Below are 24,144 nucleotides of genomic sequence, written 5' to 3'. Positions count from 1 at the left end.
TCAATCATTGGTTTGAAACACTTTCATTTATATAATTTTCTATGGTTTTATGCTTTTGTTTTGAAAACAAATAAAACGAAAGTTTAAAAAGAGATGAATAAAAATAAAAGTATGGAATTTTGATTCTTTGTTGATTATTCTTGGTGCCATATCAAGTAAGAACTTCAAACTCACCGCCTGAAAAAATAAATTGAATTTAACATAAAATAAATATAAATTATCAAACAAAAGTTTATTTATTTTCGTTCTGGACGCTCTTAACGTTGGTTTATTCTTTACACGCTTTTAAATGCGTTGTAAATCAGGTAATTGGTATTTCAATAGCCAAATGCTACGCAAAGGTAAGTGTATATACATAAATAAACAAAAAGTTTTAACTTTTGTGCAAACTAAGTGTGTCTTTTATTTTTCTAATGATTTATATAGTTACCTAACAATCCTTAAACTTTTTTGCTTAATTTCATTTACAGTTGAAATATTTTTTAAGATAATATTATAATCAAATAAAATATTAATACTATTAATACTGTTATATAATTGCTAAATGCTACGTAAAGGTAAATGTATATGTATATATATGTTAATTATATATATACTCAGCTGACATTTTATTAACTCAGTGGCGAATTAGCATTACCACAGCTTACCTTTTATAAGCTCTATAAGTGGAATTAGTTAGCGTTTTAGAACGTGAATAGATTAATTAGTTCTCTTACAACTTGATACTTTAATTGGATGTTGCTAATTTAATTGTTTATTCTAACCACGTTATAATTAAATCAGTGTTAGTTATATTAAGCTAGTTTACCACCTACGGCCTTTTTCTAAATTTAATTTTGTGTTAGTTCTAAGACAGTGTTTTGAAACTTGGTTCAGTTGTTAAAGCAAAAAATATTTATACCTAAAAAACTTTTAAATATTTATGACTGTTTTCTTTCTATTGAAATAAAACATCCTATATGACAATTTATTTTTTTTAAGAAACATCAAAAGTCTATGTAATTAGTCTACGTCGTATATTTATAGTAATTAAGATTACTTTAAACTTAATAAACTGTAAGTTAATTTTTATTTAACCTTTCCTTAAACTCACTTTAAGTTCTTCGACGATTTCCATCATGGACTCGGAGTCCTTCATGGTCAAAAAGTCCCTGTTTTCGCGGTTGACCCTGGCCAATTTGGTCATTACGGTCACATCTGGGCACAGGTTGTCGTTCCATGAGGCCTCGGATGGGAGGCTAAAAATAAATTGTTGAAATTATTATAAATAATATATAATAAACTTTAGGTTGACTTGTAACGAGTTTGTTTGAAGAGTTTAAAAAGCTTAAAAAAGTTAGAAAAATAAAAAAATAAAGTTGTTGCAAAAGTAAACGTTTTCTTCAGTTTGTTAATAAAATAATGTGGTACTAAAAATCATTTTTAAAGATGTTCTTGAAAAAAGAGCTGTGCTAAATATTAAGTCTTAATTTTCAAACCGTTTTAATAAATTTTATTAAATCAAAAGCTTTTGTTCCCCTTCCAAGTGATTTTTAGATTATGAAAACTGCCAATTTAATGAGGCTTAGAAGGTGACTCATTTGTGTGTCAGGTAGTGCTTGTGCTTGCTACATTTCAATAAAAAGGCAAAACTCGGCTTTTGCTTTTATTTTGTTTGTTTGCGGCTAAACGACTTTAAAGCGTTTTTGTTTGGCCATTTTTCGTGGCTTTGTTTTGTTTATTAAAAAATAGCCGTAACTTATGTCAAAATTCGACTTTATGTTTAGTCTATATAATATTTTTAAACATTACCTTATTTGGTTAAGGTAAAACTTTTGTCTTAGTAAAAACTAAAGTACTTCTATGTTTAATACAAACGGCAGTTTAATTATTATCTTGTAGTAATCGTGTGGTTAACATTTCTCAAGATAAAATAAATCACCATTTAATTGCTACCCAGTAACCAGATAAACCAGATAAGTTTATAACTACTTTAAATTAATTAATTTGTATGAGAAACTGACTGGCATCTTCTGGTGACGGATACCGGAATGACGGAGATGTCTGAGACCCTCAATCCGTTGATGGAGTTCTCAATGTCGTCGGTGGTGACATCGGGGTGAGACTTTCCGTTGGTAAGGGTGATGATGACTTTTTTCTGGTTAAAAAATATTGTTAATTTTTTAATTATACAATGACAAAAACTATATGCTAAATATCGTCTAGTAAGGGTGATTATTACTTTTTTCTGGTTAAAAAATATTGTTAATTTTTTAATTATACAATGACAAAAACTATATGCTAAATATCGTCTAGTAAGGGTGATGATTACTTTTTTCTGGTTAAAAAATATATATGATATTTTTCTGTTTAATGTTAGTTTTTGTTCGCTAGAAGAGTTAAAAAAAAAATTATTTTTATCATCCAATGACAAAAATTATATGCTAAACATCGTCTAACAGTTTTTTATAACTGTTTATTTTATCAATCAAAACTGCATAAGCTTAAAAACTTTTTACATGAAATAATAACTTAAAAGAAGCACTAAGAAAACTAAGAAAAAATAAATTCACATTTCAAATTAAACTTACTCTTTCACTGGCTTCTTCGTTGAGCGCGTTCATTGATTGATTGAGTGCTGTTAATTGAAATTTAAGTTAAAAAAAATCTTGATTAAACGAAGATTAAAATGTCAAATTATCAAGGACAAATTGCCGACAAGTTATGGGAAAAGTTTCATGTTTGTTTGTTTTATGTGAGAAATTTTCTTTGAAATCACTCTCACATAAAAATATCAATGATTTACTAAATGTTTAAATATTTGTACTGTGTTTTCGAATGATAACGGTTTGTTGTCGGAAGAGTTTGTTAAACTTTTACTTATTTTTATTTAATTTTACGTTATTATAAACTAATATTTAAAACATATATTTTGTAACAACTATTTCTAAAGGATACATTACAAACAGCTGTGATGTCAAATACAAAGAAAAACTAAATTTTACACTTTAAGACACATTGAAAAAAATTAAACACAGCTGCAGTTAGAATAGACTTATCATTGTTTATTTCAAAACAAAGAATTCAAAGCAGTTTGTCAATTACTTACAGTTTTATAGTTGTAAGTACATATTTGTTAACGTATCGAAATAAACTTAAACAGAACTTGATGATTTATTTAGTCTCAGGTGTTGGTACAAAGTAGTACTTAATAAATTTATTTTATTGATAATTTATTAATCAGGCTACGCCTTAAAAACACAACTGTTATCGTTAAAAACTTATATATAATACAAGCTTGAATTAACTTTTATTTATTTTCAATTTATTTAGTCTGTTGTTAACGTCTTTAATTATCTGTTATTAATTTAATTATTCTTAAGGGAGTTTTTTTAATGAGTTTTTTATTATCGTTCTAACATTAAATGTATGTGTAAGAACAAACCTTTATCCAAGTAAGCTCCCTGTCCGATGAAACCGAGGTTGTTGAGAGCTCTGTTGATCTTGCTGGTTATTTCCCTGTTAGTTCCCTCAGTGTATGACTTGAACGAATCGAACTCAATTGGGAATTTGATTTGGTCACTGAACTGTAAAATAAAATTATTAGTTAGAATTTAATTTTTTGAAAGTTCGAAGTTCATTTTTAAATTCGTTTTTAGCTTATTAAATTCAACTGCTAAAATTACATAAAATCTCAACTAATAAGCTGAATTTCGAAGTACCAATTAGATTAGAAATGATTATTTTTATTTTGTTATGCTTTAATAGTAAGTTCAGATTCAATGTCAGAATTAGGTTTAAGTTGAGATAATTTAAGTTATAAAAAAAAATATTTTATAAAGTTTTTAAGTAATTTAAATTAAAATAAGTGTTTAAGCAGGTGTTTAAACTGCAAATATTTTAACTGATAGGTCAGATATCCTAGTGGCTTAATACATTACATTTATACAAATACACAGTTGAATGGTAACTTATATTATAAATGCTTTTACTGAATAACTGTGGTTTGAGTTTAATATATTTCACCGATAAAATCAGTTTTCAACTGAACTTTATTATACTTTAAATTCCAGTGGGTGCTTAACTAGTGGTTTAAACAGTAAACATTTTACTGATAGATCAGATATCCTAGTGGCTTAATATATTTTACATACAAATACACTGTTGAATGGTGGTTTTGTAAATATTTCCACTGATAAGCAACCACTTGACTACTTGGAGACACTTATCTCGCCTCTGAAATATCTCAACATAACTTAAGTGCAGCAGCAACATTTTAATACTAAGTCAAGTTGTTGAAATGTTTTTACAAAGTTGTTAAATGTATAAGAATTATTGAAACGTCTGGACTAGCATGTATGAAATAATATCAAGATTTTAAAAAGCTCGTTTAAAATTATACAAATGTACCAACTTCATAAACAGTTTATATTAGTTGTACAAAAAATACTAAATTTGTGAAAAGTTTATATTAAGCTGTACAATATAGTTTATCAAGTTGTTTTAAAGTTTATATTAACATGACATAAACCTTTAAGTTGTACAAATTTTAAGTTTTAAAAGTTTTTTTTTTCAATTTTTGAGTGAAGTGTTATTATTACTGTGATTTTAAAACTTGAATATCTTCTAATTAAGGTTTACAATACAGATATGCTTTACTCTACTTGTAAGTAACGAAATATATTAATCAAGTGTTTCAAAACTTTATACTTCTTAAACTGCTCATTTTAGTCTTATTTTTAAAAAGCATTAATTTTTTTTTTTTGATATAAATAAACGTTTACAGCCTTTATAAAGTTTGAAAGTCTCACATTTATTTTATAGTCTTACTGATATTCAAAGGTAATTGTGAACCTCAACATAATGCAAGTTCAAGTTAAAAGGTATTAAGTTGAAACGCTTCCTGTAATTTGTTTTTGAAAGCTTTAAATTTTGCACATTTTCACACAAACCTGTAATTTACAAGGCAAGTTTAGAATAATAAACTCAGGAGATACTGCAATTTAAGTTTAATAAATTCTTGAAGATCCTACAACGCTTTCTTAAATAAAATTTTAAAACAACTGAAGTTTTGTTTCATATAATTTTATCTGTTCAAGCTTTAGCTTAGTTTAATTTTCAACTTTTTGTATACTTAAAACTTAACTAGATATTTTTAAACGCTTATACAGGAAAAGTTTAAAGATTATTAGTACTTTCTTGCAAATTTCAGTTTTTTTCTAGTACTGAACGATTGAGTCTATTTCTTTACTACTTTGAACTACTGTTGCGGCTTTAGAATTATTAGGTTATTACATTAAGAAACTAATTACTAAATAGTGATTACAGTTTATAGTTACTCATTGTTTTATTTTTATTTACCTGCATAAGTGCAAGTCTGATGTTGTCGGATCCGAAAGTCAATTCGTCATCTCTGGAGATTCTCTTCACCAATTTTGTCAGGTATCTGATCATCCTGGAGTGTTGGTCCCTGAAGCAGGCGCTGCTGTCAACTGCCAATACGAGGTCGAGTCCTGGAAGCTCCAATTTTGCTGTGAAAAATGATTTAAATAAAAATCTAGTTTTAATTGATGTTTTCTTTTTGGTTAACTTTTTTATTTGTTTAGTTTCTGAATATTTTCCAGCGGTTTTAGACTTACATCATTAATAAATTAATACTCAAAGACCAAACTTTTTTCCAGTATACCAAAACCTTAGTAATTTAAAATTTGTTTCTTGTAAAAAAGTGTTCAAAATGGAAATTTTAGTTGCTGTTAGGGCAAAGGAAAAACTTTTGATTGAAATTATACGGTGAACTGACTTACTAACCCAATTTATCGGAATATAACCTTTTAAACTTGAAGTTTTAAATTACAGTTAAGAAAAAAAAAACTACTTTTATCTCTGATAATTCATTTTCTATTGACCCGTTACCAAACTGAGAAGATTTGAAAATCTTTGAATTTGTCTTAAATTAGTTTTTATTTGCAGTAAACAATAGTGTCAGTATGAGTATTAAGTTTCGTTTAAAGTAAACAAAATTTACTTTCAGTTTTAATCTTTCGTTGACTGCTGGCCTAGTATAAGGGCAAACGTTTAGATTTAATATTGATAATGACCTTACTTTTCGTACTAGTTTCATTTATTACCTAACAATTGAAAAAGATTCATTGCAAAATTAAAATTCTTTCAAGCTAAATTATGCGTTTTTAATTGACCTATCAAACTTCAATTTTGAGTCAAAAACAAAATAAATCAATTAGTTAACGTAGATTTAATTTGTTAGTTTTACTGAAATGATAGAAACCCAGCTTTCGTCATAAATTACTCGTCGTTTTAAACAAACTAAAACTAAAACAGCTGTGACAAATTCAAGTTAAATGCTTTCTTAACCGAACTGATCATGAAATTCAATTCAAAATGAATTATTCGTCACGGAGTAAAGCTTTTAAGATAAACGACTTCAAGTAAAAAGGCAAATAAATTATGAATGGCCGTCTGTGGAGATTCGATAAAGCAATCAAAGTTTCATGATTTTATTGATAAGATAAGCTGACTTTCTTTCAGTTAAGTTTTGTTTAGACACACAGTTTAAATTGGTCGAAATCTTGTACGTTGAATTTAAAAGGGAACTACTTACATAAATAAATGGTTTAGGCTGTAATTTGTTCGATCAAATGAGAAAAAGACTAAATTTTAAGAATTGTTTTACTTAATTGAACTTACGCAAGAGTTTTTGAAAAGCCCGATAAGCTAATCAAAATTTCATGCGATCGATAAGATAATTCGTTTGAGTTGGGCAATGTTTAGTTATGCTCAAACTTAGTCAGATACTCGTCTACATCTCTATCTTGAGAGTCTGCGCAAGATAACAAATTACAATTATTGCTGTCAGAAATCAAATCTAAGCTAGATTAATTGCCTCCACTATACAGCCGTTCCGTGACAGTTTTCAATTAATTAAACTTGTTTCCCAGGTTAAAACCGCGCGGGAAGGTAGGACGTTCAGCTAATTACAACAGCTTAGAACAGCCGCAGAGACCTCAATAGGTTCGGTGCCAAACTAGAGGATTACGGGCATTACGGAGGGCAGAAAAGGCAGACTGTGTTGGTATGTTAAAAACTAGCCGAGTGTGTGAAAACCAGTGATTACTAAACAATGAAAAGTTAACAAGGTTTAAACTTGCCCGCATTTTGAAAATTGCCCCCATTTTAGAATGCAGGTGCGGGTATTACTGCGTGTTTTGGCGATGATACGATAATGCGGTTAATACTCGCGTTGAAAATTGCCTTGTTAGTGCTTGATAACGTCCCCTCTTTTCAAAAATGGTAATTTATCTCCCTTTATTGCATCTCGGACCACAACAAACAATGCACCCATATTAGTAAATACACGTATCTCGTAAAAAATTGAATTTTATATCTGATTTTTATTCGAAGTGTTGCTATTGAACGCTGCAATGCACGTTTTAAATTTACAAGATTAAAAAAAATTACATTTTCGGTTATAAAATATTTAATGTTTATTTTTATCGAAAGCTGCACGTATACATTATAAATGACTTCTACAAATGTTTAACTTCTTTTTCCAGATGTTTAAAGTTTTGAAGTTAACAAAAGTAAATTTTATAAGAACATCATTCGTTCTATGTATGTAAAACTATAAAACCAAGTTGAGTTTAAACAAATACGTGTGATCATTATAAGCTTACGAGACGATGTTTATAAAACTCAGTAACGTGAATATCAAAGGCTTTGTGTAGGATGTTGCGAGGTAAAAGTTTAATAAAGTATGTTTATGCTTGCGTGTACATAAAACTACCAACAAAGTTATGATGTTTTTTTTTCAAAACATAGATAAGCCAAGCTAATGCACGGATAGATGTTAAGCTTGAAGCTGAAATATCAGTTTACGAAAAATGTTTTATTAACGACCCATAACTAATTCGCTGGTGTTTTAGTGTAAATAAACATTTCTAAGTTGCTCTGCTTTTGTGTGAGAACAAATTTGTGTGTAGGCGTATTTTTATCTTTTGGATAGTTTATATGTGTTATTTTTAAGTTTTAAATACGGATAAATTTAGCTTCGAAATGATATACTACACATTTGACTTTTAGCTTAGTTTTTGAAATTCTTTTATGTATAAGTTTAACATTTTGAAAGTTTCTTTTCTTTCAAATTATATGCAAATATATACAACTTGATATAAAAAGGCAAAAGTTACACATTAAAAAGATACTTAAATCTATATATATTTTTTGAATTCCGTATACCTAAAAAAATTTAGATTAACTGAATTAGTATTAGATAAAGTAACAATTTAAAATTCACAAATATCTCATAAGTACATTTACTTTACATGTTATTTACAAATAAAAATTGAATTTATTTGAAATCTTTTGAAAGCGCCTTCACGTTTACTATTACGTCATAAACCGCATTGCTATTGAACTTTTGACAAATTGAAAACGCCACTTAATAACGAACTTTCACAACCGCTTATATTTTCCCTGTCACCTTTTGTGGCTCTTTATTTATCATATCTTAAGTTGTATTTATTGAGTGTCGCTCAAGTTGTATTTTTTACGTTTAAACAGCTTGCTAAAAATTACAGTATAAATGTAAATTAAACTAGTATGTCTGTATTTTATATAATTCAGCATAACTTCAATACTTAAAAATTTTAACTTCGCAGTTTAATTAAAATGTCAGTTCAATAATTAAGTATTGGGCTTGACTTTCGAAAAAAAAAAAGAAAAGTTTAAATTTTTATAGACTCGGAAATAAATTTTCCGAGCTAACTACATTTTCAAAAGGCCCCGTATGTTTAATGAGTTAATAGAAACATCATTTTATAAAAAAAAAATGCGGTACCATTCACAGGTAAAACAGCATATATTTAGTTGTTTCTTATTTGTTTAATTTAATTTTACAAACAAACCTGGGGGCTCGTTGGGGCAACATTCGCAGGTGCACATTCCCTGGACAACCGCCTGGGGCTGCACGGGTTCCACCCCCAACAGAGGGTCGTCGTTCAAAAAGTTGCTGTTGTACAGCGAGCCAAAGTGGTGGGTCTTCCTCTTGGGGGTTACGTCCACTAGCAGGCATCCAAGAGTCAGGAGGACCAGGAGTCCGCGAACTGAGGCCATTTTCTATTTCAAGTCTAATATGTAATATCTAGAAGCTGTGGATATATAAATTATTTTGTTTATATATTTTCTATTTCAAGTCTAATATGTAATATCTAGAAGCTGTGAAAATTAATAGTTTGTTTAAATATTTTCTATTTCAAGTCTAATATGTATTATCTAGAAGCTGTAAATATATAATTTTTGTTGAAATACTATTTTATGGAAGTTTAACTTTAAAAATATTTGTGTGGCTGCAGTCTATTGTTGAGTTAATCAAAAAATAATAAAAAAGTTTGAAAATGTACTGCATTTTTTAAGTTGTTTCTAAAACAATATATATATATATATATATATATATACATACATAAACTTATATACTTTTTTTTGAATTTAAACTTAAATTAAAAAAAAAACATACAAAGGTATGTATTTTAACTTTTAACTTTCAGATCGGTTGTCTCGAAACCTGATTAAGAGATTACTCGCTTTGTCTAGCACCAACTTTAAACTGCACTGTTACACATTAACTAGCGTGAAATTAGATTAAATCTTGCAAGCCCGAAGTTGTTTACATTTAATCAATCAACATTAAGTAAAATAAACAAGCCGAAACCGCCCCAAGTGATAATAAATTAAACGAGCAAAATAAACTGCTTGCAATAAAAAACGCTTGCAAGGAGTATATTCTTCGACTTGCCGATAAAAATTCAACTCAACAGTTTTTATTGCTGGAATCTGTCAACACGATCTACAAAAACAAACCAAACTACCCCTTCATTTATACTGCAAGTCGGCAATAAACTGTACAATTTGCCCTTAAATGCTAAAATGTTGATCATTGAGACTTTGATCGTTTAAGCTTGCAGTTTGAAACTATTTAAATTATTTACCGAGTTTCGATTTTTTAACAGCACTTAAAGGCAGCTAAGTTTAATTAAAAACCTTAATTTTATAATTGCAAATGTAAACCATTGAACAAAGTTGTAAATCTAAATAAAATTGTGAATACTTTTTAAGAAGCTTTTTACGCAGCTGAAATTATATTAAAAACGGTTCGTCAAAAGATGCTTACAAAAAAAATTTATAATACTCTCTTTTTTTATACTAAACGGCTTGAAAAAGCGAATCGACTGAACAAATTCTAAACTTCTGACAAAACAGCTACGCAAACATCAATCTATCTCCCATTGAAAAGAACTCAAATGTATTCAATAAATCATTCAAGCTTAATTTTTTGCGGAGTTACAGCTGAGCCAACAATCAGACTTCCGCGTCAAATCCATCAAAAATCTTCGAGATTTCACTTCCCCGCACACAAAAGACGTCTGCATCAAAGCGGAAGTCCGTACTTGACTGGAGTCTGGCTCGACTGCGGAGAAAGAGAAAAAAGTCTTTCCGAAAAGTTCAGATAAGAGATTTTGTTTGGCCAGGGCGGATGTTCGACGTGCATTTTCGCTTTTATGTGTATTTGCTCTAATACTCCGCCACAGTTGTGCTTTTATGTTGTTTGAAAAGTTGCCGACGGTGCAATGTAAACAGTAGAGAAGCTCGATTGTTGGTTTTGAATTCACGCCAGCTCGTTTTAATTTTGCTTTGATTTGTGTGACCCGGCGTGTCACGCAGTCTGGTGTTCTGATCGCTGAGTAATTGTTTTAATTGTTTCTGTCGCGTTTTGAAATACTTAGTAAAAGCGCCTTTTAAATTTCAGCTGGATATACTTTTATGCAATCGATACTTTCCTACTTTCAAGCATTGTCAAACTTAAGATATCTAAAGTAACGCGTGAAAGTGTCGATAAAAAGCATTCTTCTAATCTTTTAGCGATACTAACTTTCATCTTTTGAAATCTATCTACAGCTATGACTTGATAAAAATCACTAGTAAATAAATAGTTGTAAACAAAACATCTATCGGGTAACTAAACTTTTACACACTAGATTGTTCACGGCTGTGTACTAAAACTAAAAACTAATTCTCAGAGCTCTCAATATTTTTTGCCACGAAGCGCCGACTTGGCGGTGAACTTTCTGAACTTCGAGCCTCTCTAAACATCTACTATCTGGCACCCTTCTAAATGTTCCATGCCAACCCGCACTGCTTTCTTATATCAAGCCTCGTCGCCTTTTTCTCTCAAAGTTTCAGCCGACCGCAGCCGACTTCCCCTCTCTCGCCCTTCTTCTCTCGCTTCTCTCCTTTCGCGCTTGAACGGTTCTCTCTTATACATAAAAAACTTTCGGTTTTCAGCAGACCTGATTGTTAGAAAAAAGTTTGATTTTTTTTTGCAACGTCCCTCCCACGAACAAAACCTACCACTGATAGTTAAAGTGGCGCCAAAGAGAAAAAGTTTCGGCAATTCGTTGCAACCGGGATTTACTGTTAACCACCACCGCAATTTTTAAGGTGGTTCCCCTTTTTTAATACACCCACGCCCGGTCCAGACGGTGACATTTAAGTGGCTTTATGCTCGTTGAAATGTCGATGACAGAATTAAACGGATCGGTCTGTGTTGGGCGGGTTTGAGTTTTGTTAAAGTTATATTCGTGTCTTTATGCTAAATTTTAACACTTGGTTTACTGTTTGTAGTAATGGAGATAAATGAGCTTTGAAAACTTAACATTGTATAGCGGTGGTAAAAAGGATGCGTTTTTGGAATTTGTATTCAATACAAGAGCTTAATTTAACATTTGTATATAAACGTGTTAGATTAGGTTTACAAAAAAATAGCAAAGTAACGGTATTTAATATACTGTTATTATTTGGTGTTTATATACTATTGGAGATAAATGAGCTTTAAAAATTAAACACAATATGATAGAAGTGTAGTCAATTATCATAGGCGAGTATATTTTTGTGCACATTTGTTTTTTGATACCAAATATTTAATATTTTTATTAAACATGTAAGTAGACTACCTTTAAAAGTAACAATATAATCTGAGTGCAATAAGTTATCACTGATACATAGATAAGTTTCCACGAATATTCGTGTTGTTGTACACGTACTAAATTTAATCTCACACTTGATTTTTTTTGATAATAACCACTTTTGCTTTGTTCTTTTAGATAATAAGCAATATAATTAGATAATAAAAAATGACAATATAATTTGTGTGTGGTCTATAATAGTTTATTAGTAAATTTTTGTACTAACTTATTTTATTATTTTACTAACTAATTTTCGTACGAACTATAATTTATTAATTTGATCTAATAAAAAAGTTATTGACCTTATAGCTGGGAATTATTTTTAATTTAATGCGAGGATATATCTGGGATTGTTTGTGATTTATTGGTGTTATTATTAAGTAAAAAGTCGAGTTTCATACGGTGTTTGCCTATAAGGTGAATTTATTAAAATTCATGGTTTAAAATAAGTTATAAAGTTTAGTGTTTGAATTAGGGGTGGGCAGACGTGTTGTCAAATAGTAGCAACTAGTCATGTGGGCTGGTTACAATAAACACTGAGTTTGACATTTGCTTTGCTGCCGCCGGTTAGAATAAACATGTCGCAACAATCGGTTAGCAAACTGGCTACAAGTTGCAAAAATTTTGTAGCCGCGCTAGTTAAAACGTGTGGCCATGATATTTATGTTGCAGCGCACAAAACTAGCGTGCCCACTGCGCAATCAAAAGAACGTGATTTTCGCTTGCAAACCGGAAAAAGTTGAATTGAGTGAGGTCAACGTACTTTTTCATTGGTGACCTTCGAATTTACATGCCTCGTAAAGTGATTTGTAATAAGTTGCAGATTTATTATTTAGTTATAAAATTAAATTAAAGTGTATAATTTTTATTGTACACTGGTTTTTTACAATTTTCATATTTTACAGTGTGATTTTGTTACAAGTAAAACGTTAGACTACCTAATTTGAAACGTTAAACGTCTAACTTTAATTTAATGATACTTAAAAAGGTGTTTCTATAGTCTAACTTTATTCCATTAAATGTCAAACTAATTCCCTGATATTTTGAACTAAAAATGTACAAGGACCTTCAACTATAAAAATGAAAACATTTGTTTTTCGGTAACTAGTAGTGAAATCTTGTGTTGTGTTTTTTCTGATACAAATGAGTGGCTGAAAATGAATAAATTTGGAGATTATAAACGGATGGTAGCAAATGTATTGACTTGAAATTACAATCGGACAAAAACTTGGTTTTGTATTTTTTAATGCTTCTTATTTATTATTGTAAGTTTATTGTCGTACGAAGGACCCAGGCATCAAAACCTAGGCCACTTATACAGAAAGACATACAACAAAAAGACAAAAAAAAACAAAAATTGTACACTAAAAATGACAAATTTTTACATTTCTCTAACAAAAACCTTTAATTTAGTTAAGTTTGCAATGATTGAAAGATAATCGTATTAAATACTGACTGCGTACAAAACAAAACTTGAAATTTTATAAAATTAATCTTGTTTTATGATTTGTATGAAGTTAGTTTATCTATAAAGTTTCACATAAATGTTAGTTTGTGTGTTTTTACTTTTCTATGTACATATACAAGCTGAACAAATTATTAAGATTAATAAAAACCAAAACACTATTTACGTTTGGTATAAACTAATGTTGTACTTTATGAGAAACTTTAGATTTTTAATATTGTGTTTAAACAGAATATAAAGCAACTGATTTTACATTTTTCTTTAAGCATACTAAAAACATAAAGGTGATAAATGTTATAACTGTGAAACTTTCTAGACTTTAATATTTTTGTTTTAACTTTTATTTTTTGTGTTCTTAAACAGATGTGTCAAAGTTTTTACCTATTAAATAAACAAAAGGTTATAAAACTATAAAAGTTTGAATTGATCTCTAACAACCTTCCAAAAAAAATTAATATTAGGGTTGTACTAAACAGCTTAGTTTTAATTATGTAACTACATTATTTTTAATGTAAAAATCTTACATAAAAACCGTAGCTAATTTGCAAATTTGCTCGAAAATAAAACTTAATATCGCTGTGAAATTGGGCTCGAAATTAGTCGCAAAAATGTGGGAAAAACGACCAATTGACTTTGAAAAGACAAAAATTCCTCAAAGCTTAAAATGATAGCTGCAAATAAAGTCTAATATACAACAATTTGTGTGTTAAATTCGAGAAATGAATTTAATAAATTTACAGATTCTATTGACGTACCTGGAGGCGTAGTATGTGGAATTATAATTTAAATTTTTGTGGTATCTTTGCAGCATTGAATGCTGAATATTGTGTTGTGCAATTCATTACAGTTGTTCACAAATATTTTACGTCACATACTTCTGCCGTGAAGTTTCATAAGTTATTTTAGTACAAATATTTATACTTGTTTGAACAAAAAATACTTCTTTTACTTTAATTTTATTCTTTTTGATACAACTTTAAAGTATAGAGAGTATTTAAAATAGTGAGTTTTAACTATAAATAGAAGAAAATTATCTTAATTTTTACTAAAACTTGTTCAATGAAAACTTTTTGAGATATGCAAATCTCAAACTTGAGCTATTCATTAAACCAAAGTCATGTGCAATAAAATTCAGACTAAATTTGTTCACTAATGTTTATAGTTTCAGCGAAAAAGGTAATTCTCAATAGAAAATTGCAATTTGTATACAAACTTTTCGAGAAATATGTAAGGTATAATTTATAGTAAATCGACGTAGACATAAAAGTTAGACTTACATAGTATTGAAAAAAATCTTAAAATTTTCAATAGAAATACGTTTAACGTCTATATACGTACTTTTTACTATATTTTCTTTTCATTAACAAAATTTTCTTTCTATCCATTTAAATTAGTTTCAATACAGTTGAAAGTTGTTACTTGATGTCCTTTAACAAAGTTTTAATTTATCATATACAGTATAAAGAAGTGGCTTGTTTTTAAACTATTAGTACTAAATTGCATTAAAATAAAAAACACTGAACTAGTATAGATAGCATAAACTGTTTTTTTTTCATTTTAAACAAAGTTAAGTTCAAAAATATAAAACTTAGTTTATAATAAAATCAATTATTTACTTGATAAGTTTCCTAATTTAAATAAACATTAAAAAAAGAGCTTTTCTGTATATTTTCTGATATATACTTTTTGTGAATATAAAACTGTGTTCAAGTAGAAACTTATAAAAGATAAATTGTTTGTTTGGATACTTTCAAGACATAAATACAAGTTTTTACAACTCCAATAAACCTTGTTTTCGTTCAAACTACAGCTAAAAAACTAATAAAAATTAAACTGATAAACAGATATTATTAGACTTTCTAATAAATCTACGAGCTGCTTTTAACTAATTCAAGTATTGATATTAAAGCTAAGTCTAGAAGGGTCAGACAATAATGTTAAAGCTTGTTGATAATTAGAGCTTATATTTAAGTTCTTTTTTTAATGTCAGACTCTATTATCAGATCTAAATTAGCTTTCAGCTATGAAATCAATATTAAAAATAAACAAACTAAAAGATAAAAAACATTAATCGCATCATACTTATAATTTGCTGCCAGACTTAATTTTTGAAGACTAATATTTAATTTGATATCCTTGCATAAACAAACAAAAATTTATTGATAAGCATTGATATTAACTGAAACCTATTTTTAATAATTTTCATCTTATGAGTAAATCCGTTTTAATGCTAGCTAAAAGGTTCAAATTCAGTTCAATTAAAATCTGGTAGCAAGTATTCTAGTTAATCACAATTCGGCTGATAGCTAATTGACCGCAAGCTTCTACATGTAGACTTTGCTCTCTTGTTTGAAGTACTACTTAAAGTTGCTGTCTATTTCTTGAAGGCTTGTTAAGTACAGATGGTCCATTTATTACAAAGTAAATTTCTTTTACTTCGTTCAAATAACTGTTTTAGTTGCATTTTAGTTGCAATTATCTTCAAATAAATACTTTTAAGTACAAAAATGTACTGTTTAGTAAAGATAATTGTAAGTTTAATTGTAGACATAATTAAAGCAAATTCATTTTAAATACTACTCTTTCTTTACACATTGATTATAATTTTTAGTTTTTATCTAAACTCTAAGACAAACTTTGTAAGAATTGTTGAAATGAACAGACATTCCTTTTATACACTGTATATTTATTTATGGTATTTTTGTTAGTGTAAAGCAAAGTGGAAAATAATTGATTATAATTTAATTTTCTTATATATTGCCAAAACTTTTGAAAAGCCGTATTGAAGTTATTTTTTTACTAAAACTATAATATTTTTGAGATTTATCGATTGTTTTATTATCAATATTAAAAATAATAACCGAAAACGCGTTTTATAACTTTTAATTATAATTTAGTTTTATAAAACAAATCTTTCCACTCGCTATTTTTCTAAATAATATCAAATATTAAAGTAAATTTGATATAGTTTTATTAAGTGATTATATTTTAAATGTTTTATAGTTATCTTACAAAACTATAACATATTTTATGGAATACAATTTACATATTTTTTGTTAATCTTTTTGTATATTTACAATAAACATAGTGTTAAGTTTAATTTAATTTTGTTAATAAACTTATTTGTTATTGACCATTAGTATAAAGTTGTTAAATGCTGACAATTAATTTCACTAATTTGTAAACTGTTAGACCCATTAAATGTTTTTATGTAAACTTTATATCGAAATTTATTTACTATAAGCGGTTTTATAACACTTAGCTTTTATATACAAACGAAATGTATACTATATATGATAAAACACATTCAAGTTTTTTACATACTAGTAGTAAATAAAATTACAAGTAATTATGAAATGCTAAGTTATATAACTTTTTTTTTATTCAAATTAATCTGTATTAAAACTTTAAAACCTAACAAACAGTATTTATGTCATAACTGATTTAATTTAAAAGAATTAAGTTTTTATATTTGACATTGTATAACCGCTTTGTAAAATAATCTTAACTGTTTTTAATTAAATATACTTGTTGTTTAACAAAGTTGTACAAATATAGTTTCATGTATATATGTTTTAAGTGAGTCGTTAGTTTTATGTTTACCTTATTTGTTGTGTGGTTAGCTTTCAAAACTATAAGTTTTAAAAATAAGTTGTACCATACTTTTTCGTAGGTTACTCAAAGCAGACTAAGTTAAATCATAATAAATATATTTTAGTAGTTTTCAAAGCGTTAATATAGTAAATAGTTAGTCTACCTACGTGCACACAATACCTACATAATATTTTGTTTAAAGGTTTACAATTCTTACTTTATTTTTTTAAAGTTAAAAAAAAACACTTTGTCAAAAAACAAAAAAAATACACATGAGGCTCATAGAATAAATAAAGTTTTCTAAAAACAAAAAAAAAAGTACAAAATAGTATTCATGGTGTCAAGAAATAAAGCGGAAAAAAAAGTCATGCTTAAAAACATTTTTAATAATTAAAAAACTAAATTAGTTGTTCTGTAATACTGTTAATTGATTAACGTAAAATTTAATTGTTGTTTTAAAAAGATTGTTATTGAAAATTTTCAAATGGGTTAGTACGTTGTACAGCGCTTACTAATTTTGATATAATTGTGACGTCACATTAAATTTTCTCTTTATGACGTCACGTTCATCTTTCCATGTCTCCTCCTTCTACGTCTTCGGTTGTCGCCCCTCGGAGGAGGTCTTTCTTCTGGTTTTGGTTCTGTTTTTGTTTTACATATATATTCTGCTTGTGTTTATCGTGAAAGTTAAATAAAAGAATAATTATGAATAAAGTTTGTAGATGTTTAAAAAACTTGTTTTTTTTTTTAAACGTTTTAAAATCGATTTATATTTTTGTTGCTTTATCTTAATGCAGAGTACAATTTTATAAAACAAAGATTTACTATCATTAAAAAAACAAAGCACATGTTTACAAGCCAATAAAAAGTATTGAAATTATTACAAGTTATATTTAAACATGTTAACTAACTTTCTGGTTCGTGAGTCTCACAAACGGTCATCAGTATGTCCTTGAAGTTTTCATTCAAACTTGTGTAATCTTTAACGCTTATTACCTATAAACGCAAATTAGACTTAACATAAACACATTAGCAAAATAAAATGATTTATACAAAAAAGCCTATCACACTTATAACCTTTAAATGAGTTATTTTATATTTTTACAACTTAATGTAAAGTGTTTAATTTATAGTTTTAATAAAATGTACAAAGTTGAAAAACTTTTATGTCTAATTACTATTTGAAAATATTATATTTATATATATTTGTATACAACAGAATTTTTATGAAATACAATTTAACAGGATAAGAACGAATAATAAGTCAGAAAGATACTAAAAAATCACAGAATTAGTTACATTAGAACTACTAATAACCTCGCTATTCTTAGTGAGGTCTTCCAGTTGTTTCCAATCTTTCTCACTAAATTCACCAACTCCAACTGCAAGCATGTGATCAAATTTCAGTTTAAGTTGGTTCAACAGGCGTCTATTTTCATCCGTCGCTTCAACGTAAGCTCCGTCTGTTATTGTGATCATCACCTTTGAAAAATTAAGAAATAAAATGATTAAATTTGTTTTATTTGTATGCATGAAATATTCAATCTTAGATAAATTAAAATAAACATAGTTTTACAAATATCCTAAAGTAGACTTTTTCAAATACAGTTCCTAAAGCAGTGTATGTTTAAAACAAATAAAAAAGCCCCCACTTTAGTAGTTGTCCTGGCAACCTTGTATTCCATTTCCCCATCCACGTACTCCAGCGCCTTCCACATGTCCGTTCCTCCTCTCTCATACTGGGAAATCCCCTCAATCGTTTTCTTCACGCTCGAGTAATCTTCGCAGTTTGCCAGGGACAATGCGGGGAGGGGGAGTATCGAGGGGGCGTTGCTAGGCGGGTCGTTGTCAGGGAAGTTGCTCACCACCACCGTGTCGTTGCCGGGGTTGTTGCAGATGTAAGTGTTCACCTCTGTTCGAACCTGTTGGAAAAATAAAAGCTAAACAAACATGTTCTGTACGATTTAGAGGATAAAGAGGTAAATTTTGCATACATTCTTGTTTGAATCTAAAAATTTCTTGAGATAAAAAGTAAGTTTTTATTTTTATGTGTTATGTTTTTACATTTTGTTTAGTCAACTTAAGGTACTGGAGTTAAAAGGTATCCGTGGTGTACGACTAGATAACCGAAAGTGAAACAAACATTTTGAGCGCTTTTTAATCGTTCAGTAAACAATGTTAAATTTAAAAGTTAGTGAAGTTTAAAATTTCAGCTAGTTAAAAATATAGTTTAATATTTTTACCACTCGTTTTAAATATTTACCTGATGTGCAAACTGAACGATTTGGAGGTTCAAGGGGTCGGTCATGTTCTTGGGGTTGGGAAGGACAGTCTCCATCATACCTGTGGTCCATTGCTTCAACTCCTGGAAGTTTTGGTCACTTATGGACTCGCTACCGTCCATGAGAATCATCAGGTCCATTGGGAGGTACTTGCATTCTATAAAGTGAAGATTTTAATTTGGTTTCATGTCTTTACATTGCTAATGTATTATACTTAACTGTACATAAAGGTGTGTATAAAGTTAGAACTTTTTGTAAAATCAACACAGTTCAGTCACTCCGATAGGACTTTATAAAACTTAAGTTGTTTCAGTTTTTATAAATAGTTTAGAAAATTTAGATTGTTTTTTTGTTTAAAAAACTTATAAATATAACTGTTAGCTGTTTCTATTAGGACATTATACGATTATACAAGCAACTAGTACAACTTGTATCAAAGTAAATCCAACCTGAATTGTACATACATTAGGTTTATAGTTAATAGAAAAAAATTTTTACCCGGTTTATCACAACAAACTTCTTCAGTGACTTCGTTGATGGCTTCAGTCAAGTTTAATTCGTTGTAGTTGAGACATTTTTTATGGCAGAAGGATGACAACCAGGTCGGTTTGTTTTCTCGCATCGAAACTCCGTATCTAGGTAGTAATATTAAAATAAATGGTTGTATATTATGCTTTTGTTGTGATTTTAGACATATTTTTTGTTATTTTCGGTGCTAAATTATACAAAAACATAATTAATTCAGATAAAACAATTTTCACGTTATTTTTTTTTATAAAAGGCTAAAGAGTTGAAGTATAAAAGGTGTAGAAATCTTAACAGTTGTTCTATAATTTATACGATTAAAGTATTACTTAAATTCTTTTAACACAATCTATATATATATGTCTGTTTTTTGTTCGCAGTAAAAATTTGCAACGAGTCACCAATTATTTTTTAGGTTTTAGTATTAGTAGGAAGAGTTTTAGTTTCAAATTTAAATCGGTTTTTAAATCGCAAATCGTTTTAAAAATTTTCTGCAAATCTTATAACACATATTCAGATGATGTAATTGCTGACGTTTGTTTTTTCAATAACTTGGTACCTGTAATCGAACTTCTTCATAATGATGCCGATCTCTTCTGAGAAGATCAGCTCATCTGCGTCCTCTAGTGGCCCATCCACGATGGTGATCAGCATTGATTCGGATTTCTTCCTCAACGTGAAACTGTCGCTTGATACGTGACTGTAGGAAATATATACACTAAAACTAAATAAACAAATTGTATATTGATTTATCTAATAAAACGTTTCGATTAGTTTCGACGAATATCAAACAATGTGATAAAACCGATATAAAGTTTAAAATAGTAAATGAACTAACTTTTTAACATTTATTTATAAATATGTATTTAAAGGTTTTACTAGTGTTATAAAACATAAATTAATGTTCACGCTAAAAAAATATTGAAACAATTTATGTAAGTTATTTGATTTACTGATATATAATTATATCGAATAGTTAAGGATAAAGTAACAGTATAGCTGTTGTAAAGGTTACATTTTGTTAAATTGCTTCAACTTGAACTGTTAAACTGTCTATCAACAAACTTGTTGTTTTAAAAATCATGTGGTCTAAACAGCTAAACGAAAGCTTTCAAATTAAAGCTAAATGAGCTGTAGTCGATCGCTTAAAAGCTTATAATGTCATAATCCAATATACAATAAATAAAAATTAAATTGACGATATCAATTAGCATGTTTGAAGTTTAGACCTTATGTAGTTAAGTTAGGTTTAAACCTCAAAACGATTAAGCTATTTAGCTAATAAGCTCTTGTTTTAATCTGAAAAAAAACCTACAATCATTTTAAAGAGCTGTAATTACAGAACACACGTTTTCTGAAACACAAAATTATAATTTATACGAGTTCAAATTATGTTAAGTTTTTACAAAGTAAAGGTTGTAAATTTTACTGCTGAATTTGCTGAAACTTTGACTTATATATTCCACTATAGTACTATAAATTCTCTGCTACATTATTCGTTTATACTTTAAAACAATAAGTTTCTCAACAGTTTATTACTAATTTAATACATGTACTTTAGCTTCTACTCCAATTTTTTTGATATTTATCATAAATTAAAACAAAATAACAAATTAAAACTAAAATATTTACTTCAACGCAGGCATGATAGTTTTGTTCTCTCAAATTCTCTGAATACCCATGATAAAATTAAGGCAAAACAATAATTAAAAAATCAAATAATCTCAACACAGGTGTAATAGTAATTTTCCCTCAAATTTGCTGAAAGCTCGTAATAAAACTAAAATAAAATAAAATAAAAATAAAGAAGTTCAATTTACTTCAACACAGGCATTATGGTTGTTGCCCCTCCAATCTGCTGAATACCCATGATCGCTTCCTCCAGCTGGGTGATGGACATGCAACTCACCCCGTAATCCTCCCTGGCTATCCTCCGGTCCAGACATACGTGGGTGTCCACGTTACTGTTGTAATCGTACCCGCCAAAGTTCAGCACCCTGACCCTCATTTCGTGCTTGAATTTACCTGGAAATATAGTTTTGTACGTTACTGTTATGAAATACAGGTTTTAAATATTTTAAATTTTTGTGAAAAGTTTATTAAAACGTTTTTAAATTGCTAAGATAATTGAACCATGCGAGAAAAATACTTAGAACTAGCAATTGTTATTTACAGTTATTTAGTTTATTTATAAATTTATTTAGACATAGGTATTTGTCTGAAATTAACCTTTAACTGTTATGTTTAGATAAGCTTTTTGTTTTACAGTAAATTGAGCAATATTTTTTAGTTAAGTTTTTATTTGTAATAACAGTAGCGTTGGTAGGTGGAATTATTTTATAAAGTTAAACAAAAATAAACAAACTAACTTAACTGCAATCTAAAAACAACAATGGTAAGAAAAAAGAACCTATATCACTTCTTACCTGGTTTAATTGCTTTCAAACTTTCGAATATAACTCTCTTAATTTTTTCGAATTTATCTGTAGCCGGGTCACTGCCATCAATCACAAATACGACGTCCAATTTCTTCTTCTTGCACTGCTTGTAGCAAGTTATGTCGTCTGTGTCGACTATGGGCCATGGTAGATCTAAAAAATGTTTAATAATTAGTGGTGTTTTTTTAAAGTATTTGGTTATAGATCAAAACAGTAAAACTTTATAAGTTTAACTTTAAAGTTTTAGATTAAAAAAATTAATTTTAATGCCTTTTTGGTAATGAGTAATGTGATTACTGGTGGTAACAAATCTAAGCCTAAAGTTAAAAAAAAACAAATAAGTCAAGATTACAAAATTAAATAATAGATAATTTATAAAACATAGCATTAGACTTTGTAAAACTGTATCTGTGTTCGCACAATATGCGTAAAATCGTTTTAATCTCCAAATTTGTTGCTTACTAAATGACCGTTGATTTAAAATGGGGAACGTAAATTCATTTAACTAAACTTAATACAATCTAATTTAATAACCATTTTCTTCATAAAATTAACTTGGTATCACAATAATCAACAAAATCGTAAAACTTTAAAGATAACAACTTAGTATGTTTAAGGAATTAATTAAAGTACAACGTTATGAATAATATTAAATAATGAATTGTTTTTTATAAACAATCAAAGTTTATTGTTGATCAAAAAGATAATATTTCGTCAACAAATAACAAAGTAATTAATTGTTTATGTTTTTTTTTGTCAACATTCAACTTTGTAACATTTATGACCTCTATGTTGTTTTAATCGTCGACCGTGAATAATTAACTTTTTCACAAAACATCTTTACAAATCGCTACTCAAATTTTTTTTCTATGGCTTTAAACTTGGCCTTTGTGCAAAATTAAGCAAACAAGTTTTACGTAATTTCACCAAAAAAAAAAAAATTAAATCGATCAAAAGAACTTTTCACAATAAGCTTCTATTCAACAAAGTTTTATTATGTTGAACAAAATGATGGGAAAAGTTTTGTAAAATGAAACTTTTAGTGAAAATTTGCACGTAGGAATGTTTATGTAAACTTTTAAAAGTGCAGAAAATTACATCATAACTTAATCTCCCTACAAACTTTATAACTTAATCTTTTCGCAAACTTCACAACTTAATCTTTTTGCAAACTTTATATGTTGAGGCATTTTATCTTAGTCAAACATTTTCTAGAGTTACAAAACAAACACAATTTTTTAAACATTCTTCAAGTTGTCTGATATATTATGTTTTATCTTTTCATACAACACGATTTTATATAAAAAAATTTAGTATGTACATTTATTTTATTTGTTTACTTTTACAACTTTTTTACCTCCAGAGTTGTCTTCAACGCATTCTTGGCATTTTCCGCAGTCTGTAAAAGAATAAAAACAATTTGTAAACGGTTGAATAAATAGATTTTTCAGCCTTCTCATATAGTTACTGCAGCATTAGGAAACACTTAAAACAATTCAAGAAAGATTAACTTGAATACATAGGAACAATAATAGGAACAAAAGCTAATTTTAATTTTCCACTATAAACAAGCTTTGAACATTTTTAAATTTTTTAAATGCTATGCTTGTGTGTTTTAAGCTTATCATAAACTAGTTTACTACAAAAGAGTTTTTTTAATGCTTTTACTTAAAAACATATTTTTCCTACTCACTGGTTTCCTCGTTGTATTCTATTATCATATTTCTAATGAGTGTTTTCAGATAAACTTCATTGACTTCCCCTCTAGGACCTTGTGGACCCTATGTATACAAGTTATATGAAAACTAAGTTAGAACAAAAATATT

At 28.3% G+C, this 24,144-nt stretch overlaps 1 protein-coding gene across 1 annotated transcript; it reads right to left on the bottom strand.

The window, feature by feature from the left end:
* Positions 1-151: 151 nt before the first annotated feature.
* LOC145836213 (uncharacterized) lies at positions 152-9,139 on the bottom strand. The gene is made up of 7 exons (XM_082944031.1): positions 8,901-9,139; positions 5,341-5,510; positions 3,425-3,566; positions 2,571-2,617; positions 2,004-2,137; positions 1,078-1,238; positions 152-177 (listed from the first exon to the last, which is right to left on the bottom strand). The coding sequence occupies exons 1-7, from the start codon at positions 9,106-9,108 to the stop codon at positions 152-154; spliced, it is 888 nt and encodes a 295-aa protein (XP_082800157.1). The 5' UTR covers positions 9,109-9,139.
* Between the last annotated feature and the right edge of the window lie 15,005 nt (positions 9,140-24,144).

Source organism: Thalia democratica, chromosome 5 (assembly GCF_965202585.1).
Source record: "Thalia democratica chromosome 5, ktThaDemo2.hap1.1, whole genome shotgun sequence".
Taxonomy (NCBI): domain Eukaryota; kingdom Metazoa; phylum Chordata; class Thaliacea; order Salpida; family Salpidae; genus Thalia; species Thalia democratica.
Note: the sequence above shows the minus strand (reverse complement) of the source record. Positions and strands in the feature narration are given on the sequence as shown.